At 55.6% G+C, this 22078-nt stretch overlaps 2 protein-coding genes and 1 pseudogene across 11 annotated transcripts in view; all 3 read left to right on the top strand.

Moving 5' to 3' along the window:
* Window positions 1-22078, top strand: part of LOC146431052 (protocadherin gamma-C3-like) — a 216829-nt gene that overhangs the window by 84423 nt on the left and 110328 nt on the right. The window contains exon 1 of one of the 10 annotated variants that reach the window (XM_085073284.1): window positions 7327-9807. The exons of the other annotated variants lie outside the window; for them this stretch is intronic. Within the exon in view, the coding sequence (XP_084929410.1) occupies window positions 7342-9807 (2466 nt within the window). The 5' untranslated portion in view covers window positions 7327-7341. Of the gene's footprint in view, window positions 1-7326; window positions 9808-22078 lie in introns of those variants that run through there. 10 annotated transcript variants of the gene reach the window in all.
* Window positions 10228-17624, top strand: LOC146431055 (protocadherin gamma-B5-like). The gene is made up of 3 exons (XM_085074155.1): window positions 10228-10242; window positions 12907-15741; window positions 17301-17624. The coding sequence occupies exons 1-3, from the start codon at window positions 10228-10230 to the stop codon at window positions 17622-17624; spliced, it is 3174 nt and encodes a 1057-aa protein (XP_084930281.1).
* On the top strand, window positions 15828-20337 carry LOC146431054 (protocadherin gamma-A12 pseudogene; annotated as a pseudogene).

Here is a 22078-nt window from a genome sequence, read left to right as displayed (position 1 = left end):
AAGAACTGTCACTTGTAAGACTGTGATGAAAAATCTAGTTGTGGGTGTACTAAGCTTTCCCCAGCCTTGATCAACCTTCAGGTGCTATTAACGTATCTTGTTCATATGAAGAAGCTGCTGATGTTTTGTTGGTATTAAAACTGGTTGTTTGTGGGGAATGTATGGCATGGGATGGTAGTTTCCTTAGAAGATTCTGATCTGGGGACATGAACATTTCACTTTCTTTGAAATGAGTGTGAGAGAAGTTCATATGTGTGGATCCTTATTCTCCATAAAGAGAAGTCCAGTGGGGAACATGTCTTTTGATGGTGTCTGTCAGCAAAGTGGTTCCTGCTGGGTGGTGTTTGAGCACACTGAAGCATCCTGTCTGCACAGAGACAGGGCAGGTAGAAGAGCTTGCTGTAGTTTAATTTGTACTGTGTAAAAGGTTGTTATAAACATTCTGTTTCCCCTATTATTGTATGAGTCTTATAGTTATGGTCCTGTGCACTTTTCTTGTTTTCCAAAGAAATTACTTAGAGAACTGTGCCTGTGGTCTCTGATGTAAAGTCCCATGTGATCCTCCTGTGTATTTTTGGAAGGTAGATAATGCTTCTTGTGTACCTACTAGAGTTGACAAAGTCTGAAACGTTTTGCTATGATTCTTATCTTCTGTGGCTTTCCTATTCCTTCCTTGTTTCTTATGTTCTACAAGTAGGCCTTGGTTTGGCTGATAGTCCTTAAAATAGAGATCTGTTCAAAATATCAGGCTGTGAGAGGTGTTTTCATCTATGTTCATCCATGAAGGTGTTCAGCTGCCAGCAGAAAGACTTTGATATCCTGATGTTTCCCTAGAATGTCACTGAATTACATGGTCTTTTGCCTGTGGCTGACATAAAGCCAAACACTGGGTATTGCCCATAGTGCAACTAAAAGTTGTAAAGGCAGAGCAAAGAAGTTGAGGGACTAGCTTGGAACCAGGAACACAGATGGGTCAATGTGTTGTTGGATAAGCCATGCCTTTTGACAAGGCCTGTGCTATTTATATTATAAATATATGATCCTGATTTCCCTGTTTTGAAAGGCATCAAAATAGGGAACTGGTAGTCATCTGACAGTAAGGTGTTAGGATGTTTGTACCTAGAACAATGATGTCTGAGTAGAAAGGCTTGTGATTCTTGTGTGAATCCTCCTTTATCCATCTCTGTCTCCCTGGAACGTTATGATAGATGGTTTCCTCACAGTTCTAACTAGACTTCCTTTCAGGCCTTTGATTTCTGAAAGGCTGTGGTTCATTTTCGCCATTTCTAGAGGAAAAACATTTTGCATTAAAAGCTTTGAGTGTTGTTTTGAAGCAAATACTCACTTTAATCACCTAAACCAGTATTTTAGGTGTGAAGTACATGAACAAAAAAGCTAAAAAGGAGCCTCTCATATTTTCTCACACAACGAGAAAAAGGCCCCTCATAAAGTGTTTACATGGAGAGCGTTTTATTAATAGGGAGATTATCAAGCCACAGAGTAGGGAAATAAGCACATGAGACCTGATGATGATTTCATAAAATGAAATTAGATGTGTACCATGCAATTTGTTTTGTTTCTGCTCGGTAAATAACCCTTGTCTTGCATGGGTTTTTTTTAGCATAACCTCAGGGCATTTGATCTTATGTGATATCTGATCTTAGCTCCTATTGTCCAAGTGCAGGTGCTGTTCAAACGGTTGTAGACAATGTTTTAATGCCCAGCTGGAAACTGCTACGGTGCGGTGTCCTTCAAGGGCTTGTACTTGGACCAATATATTTATTCTGTATCTTTATCAGTGACACAGCGAATTGGATTGACTGTACCCTCTACAGGTGTGCAAGGCACCAAGCTAAGTGGTGCCATTGATTCACTGGAGGGATGGGATGTCATCCACAGGAACCTTGACAGTCCGGAGGAGTGGACCTATGTCAATCTTATAAAGTTCGACAAGGTCAAGGGCAATATCATGCACCTGGGTCAGAGAAATCCCCTTTCAGTACAAATCTGGGAGATTGAGAGCTGCCTTGTGGAGAAGGATTTGGGGTACTGGTGGGTGACAAGTGGCATATGAGCTGGCAGTGTTTTCTTGCAGGCCAGGAAGTCAGTCATATTCTGGGCTGCATAACAGGTAGTGTGGCCAGCAGGACAAGGGAGGTGGTTTTCTGTTTTCACTGTGCTTTTGTGAGACCCCTTAGAGTATGTCCAGAGAAGGACAAGAAAATCTTCAACGGGACAAAACATCTCTGCTATGTAGATGGGCTGAGAGAAGCCCTTTAGGCTGAAGAAGAGGCACTGAGAAGACTTGATTGCAATTTTTATTATAAAAAATGTGTAAAAGAAATACAGAAAGAGACTTCTTATAGAGCCCATCTTGACAGGAAAAGGTCAGTGGTCTGAAACGGAAAGATGGTTTGGACTGACTATGGTTATAAGGGAGACATATTTTTCAGTTAGTGCGAGACATAGGAACAGCTTGCCCAGAGAAGGTATTTATGTGCCACATTTGAATAGGTTTGAGGTCTGGATGGATGGGACTTTGAGATTAGGACTAGACTACATGACCTTTAAAGGTTCCTTAACACCCAAACCATTAAAGGATTACAATGATTTTTCCTTAAATGTGTTCCTCAATATTGTTAACTACTCAAGTACAACTATTACCTTCTGAGAATTTTTTCGAATTAATAAAAAACTCAAACTACAGGAGAGTGCTAAAGGGCTTTTAGAGTCTTCGACAGCTATACGGTCGTTTCTTCCTCTAATAGTTATACCTTCATTTTATTCAGAACAGCTGACTTCATTGCTCTGCTGTAAATATTTGGTTCCACTTGTTTACTGCAATACAAGTGGACTACCTAAATGCACCGGGAACGACTTTGAAAATATGAAACTCCTTAGGAGTCGCATGAAGCACGAGAAGTAGGTCTGCGGTTGCTGCTTGGGGTCTAAGAGAACCCCCCTAGCCGCTGCAGCCGCTGAGCCCCGCCCAAAGCCGAGCCCCCTTGAGCGCGGCCATCCGGCGGCTGCAGTGGCGTCGCGGCGCCTCCGGGTGCCGCTGTTGGCCGCCGCCGAGCGGCGCTGGAGCCGCCGCCGCCCAAAGCCGCCGCAGCCGCGTCCTGCCCCCGCAGGCTGCTCGCTCGCCCGGCGCCGGCCACAGCGGCAGCGGCACCGACAGCAGCAGCAGCAGCAGCAGCAGCGGCGTCCGAGGCGGCCAGAGCGGCGTGGCTGTGCCACGGCGGCCCCTGCGCTGTCTGGAAGGCGAGAACGGCTGGAAGGGAGGCAGGGCAGCGGCAGGAGACAGGAGCTTGGAGGAGAGCGCTGGGGAAAGAGAATGGCGGTGAGGCGGCGGCAGAGGCGCGGGCCGGGCGGCGGGCGAGCGCTGCTGTGCGCGGTGCTGCTGTGCGTGTGCTGCGGGGCGGCGGCGGAGCGGGTCCGCTACTCCATCGCCGAGGAGCTGGGCAGAGGCTCGCTCGTGGGGCCGCTGGCGCGGGACCTGGGGCTCAGCGCCGACGAGCTGCCGGCGCGCAAGCTGCGGCTGAGCGAGGAGAAGCAATACTTCACGGTGAATGAGGAAAACGGGAATCTGTACGTGAATGAGAGGCTGGACCGGGAGGAGATGTGCGGCTATTCAGCGACCTGCTCTGTCAGCTTCGAGGCGCTGGTGCACAACCCACTGAACATTTTTCGCGTCGAGGTGTCCATCGAGGACGTGAATGACAACTCCCCGGCCTTCAGCAAGGCTGCTCTGGATCTCGAAATCGGCGAATGGATCCCTCCCGGGACTCGTTTTCCGCTGGAGATGGCTCGAGATGCCGACGCGGGGGTGAACTCGCTGCTAACTTACCAACTTACCAGCAGCTCGTCCTTCAGTCTGGCCCTGAAGGAAAACCCAGGTGGAAAGAAGCAGCCAGAATTAGTGCTGGAGAGACCGTTGGACAGGGAGAAGCAGAGTTCCTTTGAGCTGGTGCTGACAGCGGTAGATGGTGGGGACCCCGCGAGGTCTGGGACTGTACAGGTTCGCATCAACGTGACAGACTTAAATGATAACCCACCCGTGTTCAGCAAAATCGTCTACGAGGCACGAGTGGCGGAGAATCTTCCAGTGGGGTCTCTGGTGCTGCGTGTGCGGGCCACGGATGCGGACTCGGGCACCAATGGGCGAGTCTCCTACTCCTTCGGCAACGTCCCGGACGACGTCCCTTTGTTGTTTGCTGTTGACAGGGAGACAGGCGAGATCAGGACGGCGGGTTCCCTCGATTTCGAAGACAAGACTAAATACATCTTCAGTATGGAGGCGAGGGACGGTGGTGGTCTCACCGGTCACTGCGAGATTCAGATAGATATCACGGACGAAAATGACAACGCGCCTGAGATCACGGTGCTGTCGCTCTCGAGCCCCGTCCCCGAGGACGCTCCGACCGGCACCGTGGTGGCACTGCTCAAAGTGCGGGACAGGGACTCAGGCGAGAACGGTCAGGTGTCGTGCGAGCTGTCGGGAGAGGCGCCACTGTCGATCGTGGCGTCGTCGGGCGGCTCGTACAAGGTGGTGACGGCGAGCGCGCTGGACCGCGAGCAGGCGTCCGAGCAGCGCGTGACGGTGGTGGCGCGGGACCGGGGCAGGCCGGCGCTGTCGAGCCGCACGGAGCTGGTGCTGGAGGTGTCGGACGTGAATGACAACGCGCCGGTGTTCGAGGAGGAGGCGTACAGCGCCTACGTGTGGGAGAACAACGCGGCGGGCGCGCTGGTGCTGCGCGTGCAGGCGCGGGACGCGGACGCGGGCGCCAACGGGCGCGTGAGCTACTGGCTGGCGGGCGGCAGCGCGGGCGCGGCGGGCGCGGCGCCGCTCGTGTCGGTGGAGGCGCGGAGCGGCGCGCTGTACGCGCAGCGCTCGTTCGACTACGAGCAGTGCCGCGAGTTCTTGGTGGCCGTGCGGGCGCAGGACGGCGGCGCGCCGGCGCGCAGCTCCACGGCCACGGTGCGCGTCTTCGTGCTCGACCGCAACGACAACGCGCCGCGGGTGCTCTGGCCGGCGGCGCCGGGCCCGGGAGAGGCTCCGGGAGCGGCCCCGACGCCTTTCGAGGTGGTTCCGCGTTCTGCCGAGGCCGGGTACCTGGTGGCGAAGGTGGTGGCGGTGGACGCGGACGCGGGGCGCAACGCGTGGCTGTCGTACGAGCTGGTGCAGGCGTCGGAGCCGGCGCTGTTCCGCGTGGGGCTGCACAGCGGCGAGGTGCGCACGGCGCGCGCCGTGTCCGAGAGGGACGCGGCCAAGCAGCGCGTGGTGGCCGTGGTGAAGGACCACGGGCAGCCGGCGCTGTCGGCCACGGCCACGCTGCACGTGGTGCTGGCCGAGAGCTTGCAGGAGGCGCTGCCGGAGCTGAGCGAGCGGGCGGCGGGCGCCGAGGCGCCGGCGGCCGAGCTGCAGTTCTACCTGGTGCTGGCGCTGGCGCTGCTGTCGGCGCTCTTCCTGCTCAGCGTGGCGCTGGCCGTGCTGGCGCGGCTGCGCCGGGCCGGGCCGCCCGCCGTGCTGCGCTGCCTGGGCGCGCAGCGCTTCTCGGTGGCCGGCGCCGCCTTCCCGGCCGACTTCTGCGAGGGCACCTTGCCCTACTCCTACAACCTGTGCGTGGCGGCGCCGGCGCGCGCCGTGCCCGAGGCCGCTTGGCCGCCGCCGCCACCGGTGCCCATCCTGTCGGCGGAGGAGCTTCTGGGCGGAGATTGCTGTGACAAGCCGAGCACGAACAGTACCTCTGTTATCGAAGAACAGCCCGCCCTCTCCGACGCACCGCAGGTCTGTAAAACCCTTCTACTCTTTTTTCCCGAGGCTTTCCTAAGCGCGTGCGGTGGTCTTTCCTTTGGCTTCGGTCGTCTTTTAGTCCGACTCTGTGTTTCAGTGAAGCCCTGTATAAGAATCCTGTCTCTTGTTTGTTAACATTCGGCTGCGTGAATGGCTCTTCTGGTCTCATCCGCTGTCACACTTGTAGGCTCAGTGAAATGTCTCTTACCTGTCAGCTTCTAGTGCATACAATGTTACAGGAGTGGTGATGCTCTCGGTTACGTTTTCCTTTCCGTCATTCTCCGCTCAGAGCAGGCAGATTTAGACAACAGCTTTTTTCCTCATGACATGTTGAGGTTGCGCTGAAGAACTTTGTCTTCGAAACTTGCCTGAAAAGCTGATGGTTTCTAATGATGAAGGCAGGTTTTCAGTATGTATAACGAGATGCGCTAATTGATGCTCGAAGTTTCAGATTCTTGTTTTCTGACTTGGCTTTCTCGATTCGCGCCAGTGTGACAGCTGTAAAAGAGAGGTTTTTATTTACCACTCCTTTGTTGTTGCTCTCCAAAAGGAAAGGTACATGTGGACCAATCAATAGAGATGCGAGAGGTCATTCCTTCATAAAGAATTCCGCTCTCCTCTTATGTGTGCCCTCACTCTTTCGGGGGAAGGTAGCTGTGTAACTGCCAGGTTTCTATGAAAAAATGAAATAATCCCTGTCCGTGTCACTGCCTGCCTCATTAGTTGTCAGACCTACACAGGAGGATTTTTAGTTCACTTGTGCCGTCCAAAGTTATTCAGACGTGTTGTTGGGTCATTTTGGGAGGGGACATAACGCGCCTTCAGGTTCAGTGGGAAAAATCTCTCTAAAAAGCTTGGTTTGTCTGAAATATTAGGAGCTGCTGAAGCTCCAAGCGGATCCTTACTCTACAAAATAAGATCTGCCAATTTAAATTATGGGCTCAGGAAAATTGATTAAATGTCTTTCCTTCCTGATCCATGTCGCTCGAAGTGAAGTACTAGGACTTGGGTGGTTGCTGAATAAATACCCGGTTGATTAATAATGGTTCACTGCTGTACTCCAAAGGGAATATACGAGTGTTTCCCTAATGAAAGTTCAGGTTTGTGCAAGCCCATGCTTTGGTGGAAGGCGTCTTCAGAAATGACAGCGGTAGTCCTGCTGGACTGGACGCTGCACCTCCGTAATGACTTTTCCGGCTGAGCAAATTGTCCGTAGGCAGAGCAGGACGAGCAGCATTCGGCAGCGCTCGGTGCCTGCAGTGCCAGGAGAAGGCTGCGGGCGCCGCTGTTGACCGAGAGGAGCGAGAGGAAGATCGGAGCGCTGCAGCCCCGCCCGCTGCGGAACGGCTCGATCGGTTGTTCCCTCTCAGTATCGGCGACCGAGCGGTCTGCGAGGGAGCCCGCGGTGCGGAGCCGTGCTGCAACGAGACGGAAGGGCCGCTGGCAGCAGTAGCCGGGACAGCCGAACCGGGGCCTGAATTGCACAGGAAGGCGCATCGGTAGTCGGAGCTGGGAACAGCCGGCCGTGGTGCAGTTCCGCGGCGGAGATGTGCTCCTCGAGGAAGCGCTGGGGCCGGCGGCAGCGAGCTCTGCTCTGGGCAGTCCTGCTGGCGGTGTGGGAGGCGGCGTGGGGGCAGCTGCGCTACTCGGTGCCCGAGGAGATGCCCAAGGGCTCGTTCGTGGGTGACGTAGCCAAAGACCTGCGGCTGCAGCTGCCGGCGATACAGGACCGTGGCGTACGAATCGTTTCTGAAGGTAGGACGCAGTATTTCGCTCTGCATGGGAAGACAGGACATTTAGTGACGGCGGAGAGGATCGACAGAGAACAGCTATGCGAGCGTGTGCAGCAATGCGTGCTGCGCTGTGAGCTGATAGTGGAGGGAGAAATGAAGGTTTATGGAATTCAAGTAGAAATTACAGATATTAACGACAACCCGCCAAGCTTCAAGGAAATTGAATTGGAAGAGAGAATAAGCGAGATGACAGCCCCGGGGTCGCGGTTTCCACTGGCGGACGCTCACGACCCGGACTCGGGACGGAATTCCCTGCAGAGCTACGAGCTGAGCGGCGACGAGCACTTCTCGCTGGCCGTGCAGTCAGGCCCCGGAGGCGATCAGCGTCCCGAGCTGGTGCTGGCGAAGGCGCTGGACCGGGAGGAGGCGGCGTTTCACGAGCTGGTGCTGAGGGCGAGTGACGGCGGCGATCCGGCGCTGACGGGCACGGCTCGGATTCGCGTGACGGTGCTGGACGCGAACGACAACGCACCCGTGTTCAGCCAGTCGGAGTACACGGTGCGTGTGCCCGAGGACGTGCCTGTGGGCTCCACCCTCGTCACTGTGACGGCCACGGATGCCGACGAGGGGCTCTACGGGCACGTGAAATACTCGTTTAAGAAAATCACAGAAAAAGATTCGAAAATGATCCAGCTGGACTCCGAGACAGGTGCGATCACGTTGATACGTGGTCTGGACTTCGAAGCAGGTGATATGTATGAGCTGGAGGTACAGGCACGCGACGGCGGAGGCCTTTCCGACACTGCCAATGTCGCGATCACTGTCACGGACATAAATGATAACGCACCCGAAATTTCGGTGCGGTCAGCACTGAGTGAGATTTCTGAGGACGCCACGCCGGGGACGGTGATCTCCCTACTGCATGTGCAAGACAGAGACTCGGGCAAGAATGGAGAGGTGCGCTGCTCGCTGGACGGGGGCGTCCCTTTCCGGTTAGAGAAATCCTTTGGGGATTACTACCAGGTGGTGACAGCGAGAGAGCTGGACCGAGAGCAGGTGTCGGAGTACAACGTGACGGTGCGGGCGGCCGACGGCGGGTCGCCCCCGCTGCAGAGCAGCGCCGTGCTGTCGCTGCGGGTGCTGGACGTGAACGACAACGCGCCGGTGTTCGCGCAGGAGAGCTACAGCGCGCGTGTGGCGGAGAACAACGCGGCGGGCGCGCTGGTGCTGACGGTGCTGGCGACGGACGCGGACTGGGGGCAGAACGCGCGCGTGCGCTACCGGCTGTGGGAGGGGCGGGTGCGGGGCGCGCCGCTGTCGTCGTACGTGTCGGTGCAGGCGGAGACGGGCGCGCTGTACGCGCTGCGCTCGTTCGACTACGAGGAGGTGCGCGAGCTGGAGCTGTGGGTGCGTGCGGAGGACGGCGGCGCGCCGGCGCTGAGCAGCAACGTGTCGGTGCGGCTGCTGATCGTGGACGAGAACGACAACACGCCGCAGGTGCTGTACCCGCCGCCGCCTCCGCCGGCGCGGGCGGGGTCGGTGTCGGGCGCGGCGTGGTCGGGCGTGGAGCTGGCGCCGCGCTCGTCGGAGCCCGGCGCGCTGGTGGCCAAGGTGGTGGCGGTGGACGCGGACGCGGGTCAGAACGCGTGGCTGTCGTACGAGCTGGCCAAGGCGACGGAGCCGGGGCTGTTCCGCGTGGGGCTGCACAGCGGCGAGGTGCGCACGGCGCGCTTCCCGCTGGCCCGCGACGCGGCGCGCCAGAGCCTGGTGGTGGTGGTGAAGGACCACGGGCAGCCGGCGCTGTCGGCCACGGCCACGCTCACCGTGGTGCTGGCCGAGAGCGTGGCCGAGCTGCTGGCCGAGCTGGGCAGCGCGGCCGAGGCGGCGGCGCCGGGCGAGCCGGCCGGCAGCCTGACGCGCTGGCTCGTGCTGGCCGTGGCCGCCGTCTCGTGCCTCTTCCTGGCCTTCCTGCTGCTGCTGCTGGCGCTGCGCCTGCGCCGCTGGCGTCGCCAGCAGGTGCTGGCTGCCAGCAGCGGCGCCTTGCGCGGCGTGCCGGTCTCGCACTTCGTGGGCATCGACGGCGTGCGCGCCTTCCTGCAGTCCTACTCGCACGAGGTGTCGCTCACGGCCGACTCGCGCAAGAGCCAGCTGCGCTTCTCGGGCGCCAGCAGCTGCGACACCCTGCCGGTCCCTGCCCGGCCGCCTCCCGACGAGCCCGCGCCGCTGCTCGGGGACGAGGATCCTGCCAGCGCTCTCACCGCTGATTCCGCCTCTGTCCCGGTGAGTTCTTCTGGCAGAACAGCCTGTGAGATGCTTCTGTCTTCTGCTCTCTTCTTCTTCTTTCTCTCGGGATCTTTGATCGGTGTCTTTTGTAGGGAGGTTTGCTGACGAGGATAACAGAGCCTCGTTCATTGACACGCTGTGTCGTGGTGCTTCTTGCTGCGTGGGTCGCGGGGGTGAAGGGGGCGGGCTCCTTCCCCAGTCTTCCAGGTGGTTGAGGAAGCAAGTATACCGAGGTTGATGGTGGCTCGAATTTCGCGTGAGGTTTTGTGATTTCACTTCGTCCGAAGTAATTTCTGTGCCCTAACAGGTGTAATACTCGTGTTTCCTTTAGTATTACCTGTTCTGAACAGATGCATTGTGTTTTTAGCAAACTGTACTCTTCGTTCTTTGCTGGTTCAGATGTCTTCCCAACTTTACATGTGCTTAATTGAGGTGAGTTTCTGTATATTTTAATCTCCACACTTCCGTGTGTAGCTTCTCTGCTCATCGTTTGTACTCTTCTCAGCCTATGATACATGATGTGGGTCAGTAGGAAATGTCTTTGCATTCGTCCGTGCTAGGAATTCCTTTGCATTCGTCCATTGCTGTGGATGAAGGCAAAGCCCCTTTTAGCGACATGCTGTGGGCTGTTGCTTCTGTGCTGCCGTGCCATAGACGAGGGGTCTGTGTTCAGCCTTGAAGGTGGTGGGAGAGGCAGGAGATGGGAGCTTGCTCTGAGCTGGAAGTTCCTTCTTTCCGGGCTTCGTGTTTTTATCCATAATAATTTCTTTTCTCCTAGTGTCCTTTGAGGAGACTGTCATCAGTCAATCCTGTCAGCATTGCGTATTTTCAATGGATGTGTTGCGTTATATGTAAATGGAATTTATATTGTTTGCTGGGCCAGGTGTTTTCCGGACAGCACCTGTGCATGATCAGGTTGAGATTCTTTTGAAACTGCACTTAGTGGCCCTGTGTGTAACATCGCTAGTCATGGATCCTATTCTTCTCAGCCTTTCTGTGTCTCCGTGATAACGCAGAGGTCAAAGAAATATTTTATAGTTTTCCATGCCTTGATCTTGGTGCTACTGGTGAAGGAATAGGCCGGTAAACATGTGATTCCTTGGTGTTGTGTCTCTGCTTGCTTTGGATGTGAAAGAAAATTGTGAATGTTGTGGCTGTTTGAGAGAGTCTGTTAAAGGGATGCTGGAGGAAATGGCAGAGGTATCTGATGTTCTTGGTTAGACGGTGGTGCATGTTGAAGACAAATAGTAACAATATGATTTATTTTAGTCTTTATGACTTTTTTCTAGACGACGTGCTAAGCTGTCTGATTGCAGAGCACGGGTATGTTCTTTCTGAACATTTGCAGTTTGCCGTGATGATTTTAACGAATCACTTCATTGGGGGCTTATGGCTATGTCACCATATGTCATTTAGGAAGAGGAAACTGAATCTTCATTCCTTACTTCAGACCAGGATTGTTGTACCTATCATGAGCGACATTATCTAGAAGAGTAATTTGTGGTCCCTTCTTTTCTGCAGGTGTTAAGTTCTTGCCTCGCTCATTGTTATGTGCTGAAGTTTGTCCTTCTTATCAGATAACGTGTGGAAGATCAGATGTGTTACATTTCTCTGATTGTCCCCCACGTGCCTTTAATTTTTACAGTTGTAAAGAGATTTTGAGAGAAGTGTTTCCTTAAGATGTCACTGGCAGAAATGTTCTTACATGCCATATACCCGTGGTGTGAAATCAGATATTGTCCCCCTAAAGAGAAATTGTCTATGCAACTTTCCTATAGGTGTAATCCAGCTACAAATGGTGAGGATCGGAAAGAGAATTATATGAACTGTGGAGGCTTTGAGGAGAATCGTGGGTTGCTGTATGTGAGGAAGTTCTGGTGGAGACAAGGCAGGTGTTTGTACACTTTCCAGCTATTACTGATGACTTGATAAAAGTGAGCCTAAAGTTGTCTTATTTTTGACATCATATTACTCAGAATCCGATAGACCAAGCTGTGGGTTCATCAGTCTGCTTTCCTAGTATTGCAAGACATTTCCTGTGAGTGGCAGTTATTGAGCATTCATATAAACTTCAAAGTTGGAGAATCATGTACCTTCCAAATTACCCGTGTGTTAAAGTAGGCTGATGGTTCCTTTGAGATGATCCAATGATGAGTGGGTCATTTCCATCGCTTATGCACTTGAGAGTATTTTTTAATTTTTTCTCGGTAATGTACATTCCTTAGGGACATGTGTGGTGTGATGGTTCTCGGATAATGGGAAGTTGCGTTTGCCGCCTTCAGTAGTGTCTGACTGCAAAAGTATTTTTTTCCGCTGCATAATGTTTTACAGGGAAAAAATCTCTCTGTACGGTGAAAGAGCAGATATAAAAATTGCAGTGATTTTATTTGAGAAGTTCAAAAGATGTAAAGATATTGTGCAAGTTAATACATAGAATGCAGAGCGAAGAGGCTGAGAGATTGCATTTGAACCAGGAAAGTAGGGGAGCCAAAGAGGTTTTGTTGGGGTAGTGGTTAGATGTCATGTCTGGTATCAAGGCCTGTGTCATTTTCTTCATGTAATCTTGGCTTCCCTTTTCTGAAAGACACTGAATGCCATCCTGCAATAATGCAGCACGTTGCATATGTAGAACACTTTATCATTTCTGGGAAGAAGATGTTCTATTTGGTTCTCGGAAAGACTCATAGTGCCTTTGCAATTCCCCATTGTTAGACCCTCAAACACTGAGATGCAGAAGAAGGAACTTCCATGAATCAGAAACAAAATAGTAAGTGTTATTGAGCTATCTTATCACATAGAGCTATAAAATTTACTTTAGGCTGATCTCTTTCTAAGTAAATTATGAAGGATAGCTAGCAGAGTAGTAAAAGGCTCCCGAAGTCACCCCCTTCTGTAATATACTTTCTTGCTCTTATAATTGTATCATGCTTTCATTAGGAGCAGCTGAATTCCTTTTCTTATTGTTCTGGGACGAATACTAATTTGTGACTATTCAATGTGATTAGGAGATGAGCTAAAATGACCCGACAGAGCACCTAAGTTAAAAAGGCCTTTGGAGTCAGACCAAGCCAGTGCTTTTGCGCTCGCTGTTTGCAGCCTGAGAGAGACCCCCTAGGCGCTGCAGCCGCAGAGCCCCGCCCAAAGCCGAGCCCCCTTGAGCGCGGCCATCCGGCGGCTGCAGTGGCGTCGCGGCGCCTCCGGGTGCCGCTGTTGGCCGCCGCCGAGCGGCGCTGGAGCCGCCGCCGCCCAAAGCCGCCGCAGCCGCGTCCTGCCCCCGCAGGCTGCTCGCTCGCCCGGCGCCGGCCACAGCGGCAGCGGCACCGACAGCAGCAGCAGCGGCGAGAGGCGTCCAGAGCGGCCTGGCTGTGCTGCGGCAGCACCTGCGCTGTCTGGCGAGAGCAGCTGGAAGGGAGGCAGGGCAGCGGCAGGAGGCAGGAGCTTGGCGGAGAGCGCTGGGGAAAGAGAATGGCGGTGAGGCGGCGGCAGAGGCGCGGGCCGGGCGGCGGGCGAGCGCTGCTGTGCGCGGTGCTGCTGTGCGTGTGCTGCGGGGCGGCGGCGGAGCGGGTCCGCTACTCCATCGCCGAGGAGCTGGGCAGAGGCTCGCTCGTGGGGCCGCTGGCGCGGGACCTGGGGCTCAGCGCCGACGAGCTGCCGGCGCGCAAGCTGCGGGTGGCGTCTGCCGGCAAGAAGCAGCTGAAATACTTCATGGTGAATGAGGAAAATGGGAACCTGTACATTAATGAGAGACTGGACCGGGAGGAGATGTGCGGCCAGTCGGCGACCTGTTCTGTCAGCTTCGAGGCGCTGGTGCACAACCCACTGAACGTTTTCCACGTCGAGGTGTCCATCGAGGACGTCAATGACAACTCCCCAGTCTTTAGCAAGGCTGCACTGGACCTCGAGATCGGTGAATTAATTCCTCCCGGTGCTCGTTTTCCCCTGGAGATGGCCCGTGACGCGGACGTGGGAAGGAATTCCTTGCTTACTTACCAACTCACAAGCAATCCATCCTTCTCACTATCCGTGAAAGAAAAGCCGGGTGGAAAAAAGCAGCCGGAATTAGTGCTGGAAAGAGCCCTGGACCGAGAGAAGCAGAGCTCCTTTGAGTTGGTGCTGACAGCAATGGACAGCGGGGAACCAGCGAGGTCTGGGTCTGTCCAGGTTCGGGTCAACGTGACGGACGCAAATGACAACTCGCCTGTGTTCAGCAAAAGCGTCTACGAGGCACGGGTGGCGGAAAATCTGCCGGCGGGGTCGCTGGTGCTGCAGGTGCAGGCCACGGATGCAGACGCGGGAACCAATGGGAGGGTCTCCTATTCCTTCGGTAACGTCCCGGATGACGTGCCTTCATTGTTCGCTATTGACAGTGAGAACGGCGAGATCAGGACGGTGGGTTCCCTCGATTTCGAGGACAAGAACAAATACGTGTTCAGCCTGGAGGCGACGGACGGCGGCGGGCTCACCGATCACTGCGAAGTGCAGATAGATATCACGGACGAGAACGATAACGCACCAGAGATAACGATTCTGTCGCTGTCGAGTCCCGTGCCCGAAGATTCTCCAGCTGGCACCGTGGTGGCCCTGCTGAACGTAGAGGACCCGGACTCCGGCGAGAACGGTCAGGTGTCGTGCGAACTGTTGGGAGAGGCGCCGCTGTCGATCGTGGCGTCGTCGGGCGGCTCGTACAAGGTGGTGACGGCGAGCGCGCTGGACCGCGAGCAGGCGTCCGAGCAGCGCGTGACGGTGGTGGCGCGGGACCGGGGCAGGCCGGCGCTGTCGAGCCGCACGGAGCTGGTGCTGGAGGTGTCGGACGTGAACGACAACGCGCCGGTGTTCGAGGAGGAGGCGTACAGCGCCTACGTGTGGGAGAACAACGCGGCGGGCGCGCTGGTGCTGCGCGTGCAGGCGCGGGACGCGGACGCGGGCGCCAACGGGCGCGTGAGCTACTGGCTGGCGGGCGGCAGCGCGGGCGCGGCGGGCGCGGCGCCGCTCGTGTCGGTGGAGGCGCGGAGCGGCGCGCTGTACGCGCAGCGCTCGTTCGACTACGAGCAGTGCCGCGAGTTCTTGGTGGCCGTGCGGGCGCAGGACGGCGGCGCGCCGGCGCGCAGCTCCACGGCCACGGTGCGCGTCTTCGTGCTCGACCGCAACGACAACGCGCCGCGGGTGCTCTGGCCGGCGGCGCCGGGCCCGGGAGAGGCCCCGGGAGCGGCCCCGACGCCTTTCGAGGTGGTTCCGCGTTCAGCCGAGGCCGGGTACCTGGTGGCGAAGGTGGTGGCGGTGGACGCGGACGCGGGGCGCAACGCGTGGCTGTCGTACGAGCTGGTGCAGGCGTCGGAGCCGGCGCTGTTCCGCGTGGGGCTGCACAGCGGCGAGGTGCGCACGGCGCGCGCCGTGTCCGAGAGGGACGCGGCCAAGCAGCGCGTGGTGGCCGTGGTGAAGGACCACGGGCAGCCGGCGCTGTCGGCCACGGCCACGCTGCACGTGGTGCTGGCCGAGAGCTTGCAGGAGGCGCTGCCGGAGCTGAGCGAGCGGGCGGCGGGCGCCGAGGCGCCGGCGGCCGAGCTGCAGTTCTACCTGGTGCTGGCGCTGGCGCTGCTGTCGGCGCTCTTCCTGCTCAGCGTGGCGCTGGCCGTGCTGGCGCGGCTGCGCCGGGCCGGGCCTCCCGCCGTGCTGCGCTGCCTGGGCGCGCAGCGCTTCTCGGTGGCCGGCGCCGCCTTCCCGGCCGACTTCTGCGAGGGCACCTTGCCCTACTCCTACAACCTGTGCGTGGCGGCGCCGGCGCGCGCCGTGCCCGAGGCCGCTTGGCCGCCGCCGCCGCCGGTGCCCATCCTGTCGGCGGAGGAGCTTCTGGGTGGGGATTGCTGTGACAAGCTGAACCCGGGCAGCACCGCCGTTGTGGGAGAGCAGCCCGCCGACCCCAACGCAGTTCAGGTCTGTAAAGAGTGCCCTCCATCTCTTTTTATGGTTTTCCCGATGGTTGTCCCCGTTCCCCTGTTTTTCTCTGTGTGGAGTCTCATCTGCCTCTCCATGTAGCGGTGGAAATGTTTGAGTTTTCTTCGGTAATACTTTCAGCTGAGAGGTTTGCCTACAACTCACTTTTTAACTTGTAGCAGTGTTTCTCTATGTTTCCCCTGGTCGCGGTTTTGTGAATTGCAGTTACCTGTCTCCATGATGGACTGAAATGAGGAGCGAACTATTCCCTGTCCGTGGAGAGCAGGAAAGACTTGTTTCCTCAGTGGTCACAGGCTGTATTTCAGGGGAAATGTTTCGTCTAAAACACTTGTGCTCTAAAGATTAGAATGCATGAGCAATATTGAAAGCAGTTTGGTGTTCGGTGGGTGGAGAACAGCTGATTCTGCTCGACTATGTCAGGGGGGAAAAAAAAATGCACCGGCACTTGGTGTCGGAGCTTTTTCCTTCCAGATTGATTTGTTCAGATAGGGTGTACTTCAGTCTGGTTTCTAGCTTTACACAAACCTGTTGGTTAAAATTTGGTTTATCCCTCTTGGACTCACAAAGGAAACGTGAGTACAAAGTTCCGCTCTGCATCCTGGTGAAAAGAGAGAGTGTCACCCGTTTTGGGGTGGAATGCTGTAGTGGTCCTTGTTTTCTTTTTTACATCCTGGCTAGCAGTTCCTTCTGTTTTATCCTTCATGATCTTCATTTCAAACACTGGTGAAAGTGTAAAATTATTTCTGTTTTAGAGATTTTTATTCTTCTATCCTCTTTACATAAAGAGTTTGGTGGAGCTCAAGTTTGTCGAGAAAAGGAAATTTTGGCAATTCTGACTGTTTACTAGGATAGACATTTGAGATACAAAGGGATCAAATATCAAGTAGATTGGCCAAACGACATTTTAGGCTCTTGAATCAAACCCATTTGTACATTGATTAGTGGTCAGCACAGTTTCGAAGGCATAGCTGTACTTTTCGTCTTTTGTTCTTCAATTATTATTTTGGAAACAGATGGTATCAACGTGAATAAAAACGACTTAGATGAATAGTTTACTAACGAGCTTCAGTGCTTTACACCTTGATTTCAGAGAAAAGGAAACCTAGAATGCCTTGATTAACAGTATATGTGTATAAAGGAAGTAAACACTACATTTATTTTAGGAAGGCATACGTAATATTTGAAGTCCTTAAAATTGCCTTTGAGGGTTTTAGCTGCACCCTTATTTGTATCTATAATTAAATCCTGTAACAACTATCTCCCTGAATTCAAGAAACATGCAATTACTCTCGTCCCCGCGTGTTAATGAACCTGATAGCTCTGTTTCTCCGGGATGCGGTATCTCCGCGTTTTCTTTGTGAAAGGCTATTGTGGAAGGTGCTTTAGAACAAACAGAACAAGACTAACAGTAATCTACATGGTAAAAAAAAGAACATGTGATTAAATCTACGTATATTGAGATTAGTAAATTATTAGTTTCCCGAGCGGTAGAAGAACTACTGCCACGGGATACCGCTGCCTTCCTCCCCATGTTGAAGCCCTGGAGGATCAAAGCCGAGATAGACTGGAGAAAAGCAGAGGCGGGAGATCCGCTCTGGACGAAAACCGACGTCTCCGTGGCGACTCTCCCCTGTGTCAGCAAGGCAGCGCGGCCCTCGCTCGGTGCCTGCAGTGCCGGGAGGAGGCTGCGGGCGCCGCTGTTGACCGAGAGGAGCGAGATGAAGGTCGGAGCGCAGCAGCCCCGCCCACAGAAGATCCGTTCGCTCGATTGCTCTCTCCCGGTACAGCTCTGCGGCCCGCGATCGTCCCCGCAGTGCTGGTCCATTCTGCAGCCAAGCGGAGGAACCAGCAGCTGCGGCTGAATGTAGAAGCTGAGACCATTGAGTGGGAGAGGGAGATTGGATCGGCAGTGTTGCAGTGCCGGCGGTGCCGCGGCTGAGATGTGCGCGGCGGGGAGGCGCTGGCGCTGGCGGCAGCAAGCTCTGCTCTGGGCCGTCCTGCTGGCGGCGTGGGAGGCGGCGTGGGGGCAGCTGCGCTACTCGGTGCCCGAGGAGATGCCCAAGGGCTCGTTCGTGGGTGATGTGGCCAAGGACCTGGGGCTGCAGCTGCCGGCGATCCAGGACCGTGGCGTCCACATCTTGGATAAAGGTAGGAGGCAGTATTTCGCTCTGCACGGGAAGACGGGACATTTAGTGACGGCGGAGGGGATCGACAGAGAGCAGCTGTGCGAGAATGTGCAGCAATGCGTGCTGCGCTGTGAGCTGATAGTGGAGGGAGAAATGCAGGTTTATGGAATCTTAGTGGAAATCACGGACATTAATGACAACGCCCCGAGCTTCCGAGAGGCAGAAACAGAGCTGAGTATGAGCGAGATGACAGCCCCGGGGTCGCGCTTTCCCCTGCCAGATGCTCAGGATTCCGATACTGGCCGGAATTCCCTGCAGAGCTACGAGCTCAGCGGCGACGAGCACTTCTCGCTGGCCGTGCAGTCAGGTCCCGGCGGTGATCAGCGTCCCGAGCTGGTGCTGGCCAAGGCTCTGGATCGGGAGGAGGCGGCGTTTCACGAGCTGGTGCTGAGGGCGAGTGACGGCGGCGATCCGGCGCTGACGGGCACGGCTCGGATTCGCGTGACAGTGCTGGATGCGAACGACAACGCGCCTGTGTTCAGCCAGTCGGAGTACACTGTGCGTGTGCCCGAGGACTTGCCCGTGGGCTCCACCCTCGTCACCGTCAAGGCCACGGACGCCGACGAGGGACAAAACGGGCATGTGAAATACTCCTTAAAGAAAATAACAGAAAAAGCAGCGAAAATACTCCACCTGGACTCTGAGACTGGTGCAATCACCCTGTTGCGGAGCCTGGACTTCGAGGAAGGCGACTTCTACGAACTGGAAGTGCAGGCACGGGACGGCGGAGGCCTTTCCGACACTGCCAAAGTGGCCATCACCATCACAGACGTAAACGATAATACGCCCGAGATTTCCGTGCGATCGGCGATTAGTGACATCTCTGAGGACACGCCGTCAGGGACTGTTGTGGCCCTGATACACGTGCAAGACCAGGATTCGGGGGCGAACGGGGAGGTGCGCTGCTCGCTCGACGGGGACGTTCCATTCCGAATGGAGAAATCATTTGAGGACTTCTACCGCGTGGTGACAGCGAGAGAGCTGGACCGAGAGCAGGTGTCGGAGTACAACGTGACGGTGCGGGCGGCCGACGGCGGGTCGCCGCCGCTGCAGAGCAGCGCCGTGCTGTCGCTGCGGGTGCTGGACGTGAACGACAACGCGCCGGTGTTCGCGCAGGAGAGCTACAGCGCGCGTGTGGCGGAGAACAACGCGGCGGGCGCGCTGGTGATGACGGTGCTTGCGACGGACGCGGACTGGGGGCAGAACGCGCGCGTGCGCTACCGGCTGTGGGAGGGGCGGGTGCGGGGCGCGCCGCTGTCGTCGTACGTGTCGGTGCAGGCGGAGACGGGCGCGCTGTACGCGCTGCGCTCGTTCGACTACGAGGAGGTGCGCGAGCTGGAGCTGTGGGTGCGTGCGGAGGACGGCGGCGCGCCGGCGCTGAGCAGCAACGTGTCGGTGCGGCTGCTGATCGTGGACGAGAACGACAACGCGCCGCAGGTGCTGTACCCGCCGCCGCCTCCGCCGGCGCGGGCGGGGTCGGTGTCGGGCGCGGCGTGGTCGGGCGTGGAGCTGGCGCCGCGCTCGTCGGAGCCCGGCGCGCTGGTGGCCAAGGTGGTGGCGGTGGACGCGGACGCGGGTCAGAACGCGTGGCTGTCGTACGAGCTGGCCAAGGCGACGGAGCCGGGGCTGTTCCGCGTGGGGCTGCACAGCGGCGAGGTGCGCACGGCGCGCTTCCCGCTGGCCCGCGACGCGGCGCGCCAGAGCCTGGTGGTGGTGGTGAAGGACCACGGGCGGCCGGCGCTGTCGGCCACGGCCACGCTCAGCGTGGTGCTGGCCGAGAGCGTGGCCGAGCTGCTGGCCGAGCTGGGCAGCGCGGCCGAGGCGGCGGCGCCGGGCGAGCCGGCCGGCAGCCTGACGCGCTGGCTCGTGCTGGCCGTGGCCGCCGTCTCGTGCCTCTTCCTGGCCTTCCTGCTGCTGCTGCTGGCGCTGCGCCTGCGCCGTTGGCGTCGCCAGCAGCTGCTGGACGCCAGCAGCGGCGCCTTGCGCGGCGTGCCGGTCTCGCACTTCGTGGGCATCGACGGCGTGCGCGCCTTCCTGCAGTCCTACTCGCACGAGGTGTCGCTCACGGCCGACTCGCGCAAGAGCCAGCTGCGCTTCTCGGGCGCCAGCAGCTGCGACACCCTGCCGGTCCCTGCCCGGCCGCCTCCCGACGATCCCGCGCCGCTGCTCGGGGCCGAGGACCCTGCCGGCGTTCCACCCGTGGATCTCGCCCCTCCCTCGGTGAGTTTCTGGGACAGATTATTTCTGGGGCGCTTTCCCTTGATGCTCGCCTGCCCTTTCCCTTTCCGTGTTCTCTGGCTTGCAAAGGAGGTTTCGGTGAGAACGAAGGCGAACTTTAAGTGATGTTCTGAAGTCTCGTGCCTCTTGCTACGGGGGAATTGGTGCTCAGCCTTCCAGTTAGTGGAGGACACAGGAGATGGAATGCTGCTGCGGGCAGGTGGTTCGTTAGATCAGTAGCTGGGGTATTTATCAGGTTTCGGGTGTTTTCCCCCTGTGTCACTAGTGTTTTGTAGGATTTGTGTTTGTGTTAGTAATCGATCTGCTGAGCAGTTGTATTGCTTTACTACGAAGTGCAAGTTTTCCTTATTAGCAGACTCAGGTGTTTTCCCAAGAGCACGTGTACTTGAATAGGTTGAGTGGGTCTTGAACGAAATTGAACAGCTTTTTGTGGAACTACTCTGCTCGTCATTCTCAGCCTTTATCGATCTCCATGTTATATCACGGAGGTCAGCAGGAAATGTCTTTGCCTTTATCCATGCTTTGGTCTATGTCCCAAATAGGAGGACTGGCCCAGACTACAACTGGTCCTTAATGATGTCTGTCTGCCTGTTAGGAAGATGAAGGATCATTTTGAAAGTTGTGACTGTTTGAAAAGCCTGTGGGTGGCTGCATGTGGAGGAGAAAACACAAGCGGAAATTTCAGAAGTGTTTTCTGGATTTCTTGTTTTTTAAGGTAGAGCTATGTCAAATGGAGCTGGATGAGCCTTGGGTGTATAATATGTAGCAAGGCAAGAGAATTGCCTGAATGGGAAGGAAGAGAGTCAAGGTGCAGATAGAGATATAAGGAGGGCATAATTCCCCCTGTGCAGGTATTCACTGACTTAGTCTCTCTTGGATGACTGCTCAGATTTTCCTTTTCGATCTATAAAGTCCATTTTACAGAACTTTAGCCAGCAGACAAATGTATCTTCCATACTACAGAGATGTAAAGAAAGCTGTGTGAAGCTGGTGGTGTCAAGAGAAATGATCTGGGGAATAGGGCTTCAGTGTCTTGTGTTTTTAAGATATATGTGTGAAAGAACACCATGGATGATGTGAAGAGTTGAAGATTTGAGTCCTGTGAGCTGCGCCTGAATGTTTATTGAAAGACTCAAGGTAATGTTTTCCTCCATTCCCTGTCCAGTTCCCATCTCTAGTATCAAGCAATGTGAGGTTTTCTTTCCCAAAGTAATTGTCTAGAAGATATGTATTCCAAGTGCATGGAGAGCTCTGGAAGGTTCTCACTTGTGTGTTGGTGGGGGTGTTGTGGGGGGTTTTGTTTTGTTTTTTGGGTGTTGGTGTTTGGTGTTGTGTGTTTGGGTGTTTTTTTTTTTTTTTTGGTTTTGGGTGTGTGTTAAGTATTTGCATGCCATCATAATCGTGCAACTTCAAAGCTAAACTTTGTGCTTATCAAAGATTCCCCATGGGAGCACTGGGAAGAAGGAGCTGTTTATTTAGTGCATAGTAATCATCTGAACTAATCACCTATTCTTAGTTATATAACCTAGAAGAGTGTTGTGAACTCTGTGGTTCTGCAGGTGTTAACACCTGTGAAGATCCTGCCTTGCACTACTCATGATCCGAGGATGGGTCCTTCCTATTTACAAGTGGAAAGAGACTGTCACAGACATGTTTCTTTAAAATGTCACTTTATGAAATGCTTTTTCATGGATAGGGTGAGAAGTCCAGTATTATCCATGATAAGGAGATGTTATCTGAGCAACTTCTCTTTTGGTGGAGTCTCTCTGAATTCTGAAGATCTGTGATGACCATGTGAGTTGTGAAGGGTTTGAGAGGATGTGGTGTGTGAGGAGGTACTGGTGGAGACATGGCATGTGTTGTGTTGATGCCCAGAGTTATTGATGACTTCA

Source organism: Lichenostomus cassidix, chromosome 13, assembly GCF_008360975.1.
Source record: "Lichenostomus cassidix isolate B80296 chromosome 13, HeHo_3.0, whole genome shotgun sequence".
Taxonomy (NCBI): domain Eukaryota; kingdom Metazoa; phylum Chordata; class Aves; order Passeriformes; family Meliphagidae; genus Lichenostomus; species Lichenostomus cassidix.
Note: the sequence above shows the minus strand (reverse complement) of the source record. Positions and strands in the feature narration are given on the sequence as shown.

What these genes read in the sequence shown, in the direction of transcription:
- LOC146431055 (XM_085074155.1), top strand. An exon ending in CCGACCCCAACGCAGTTCAG is followed by an intron (nt 15,742 to 17,300) that starts GTCTGTAAAGAG and finishes CCCATGTTGAAG; the next exon opens with CCCTGGAGGATCAAAGCCGA.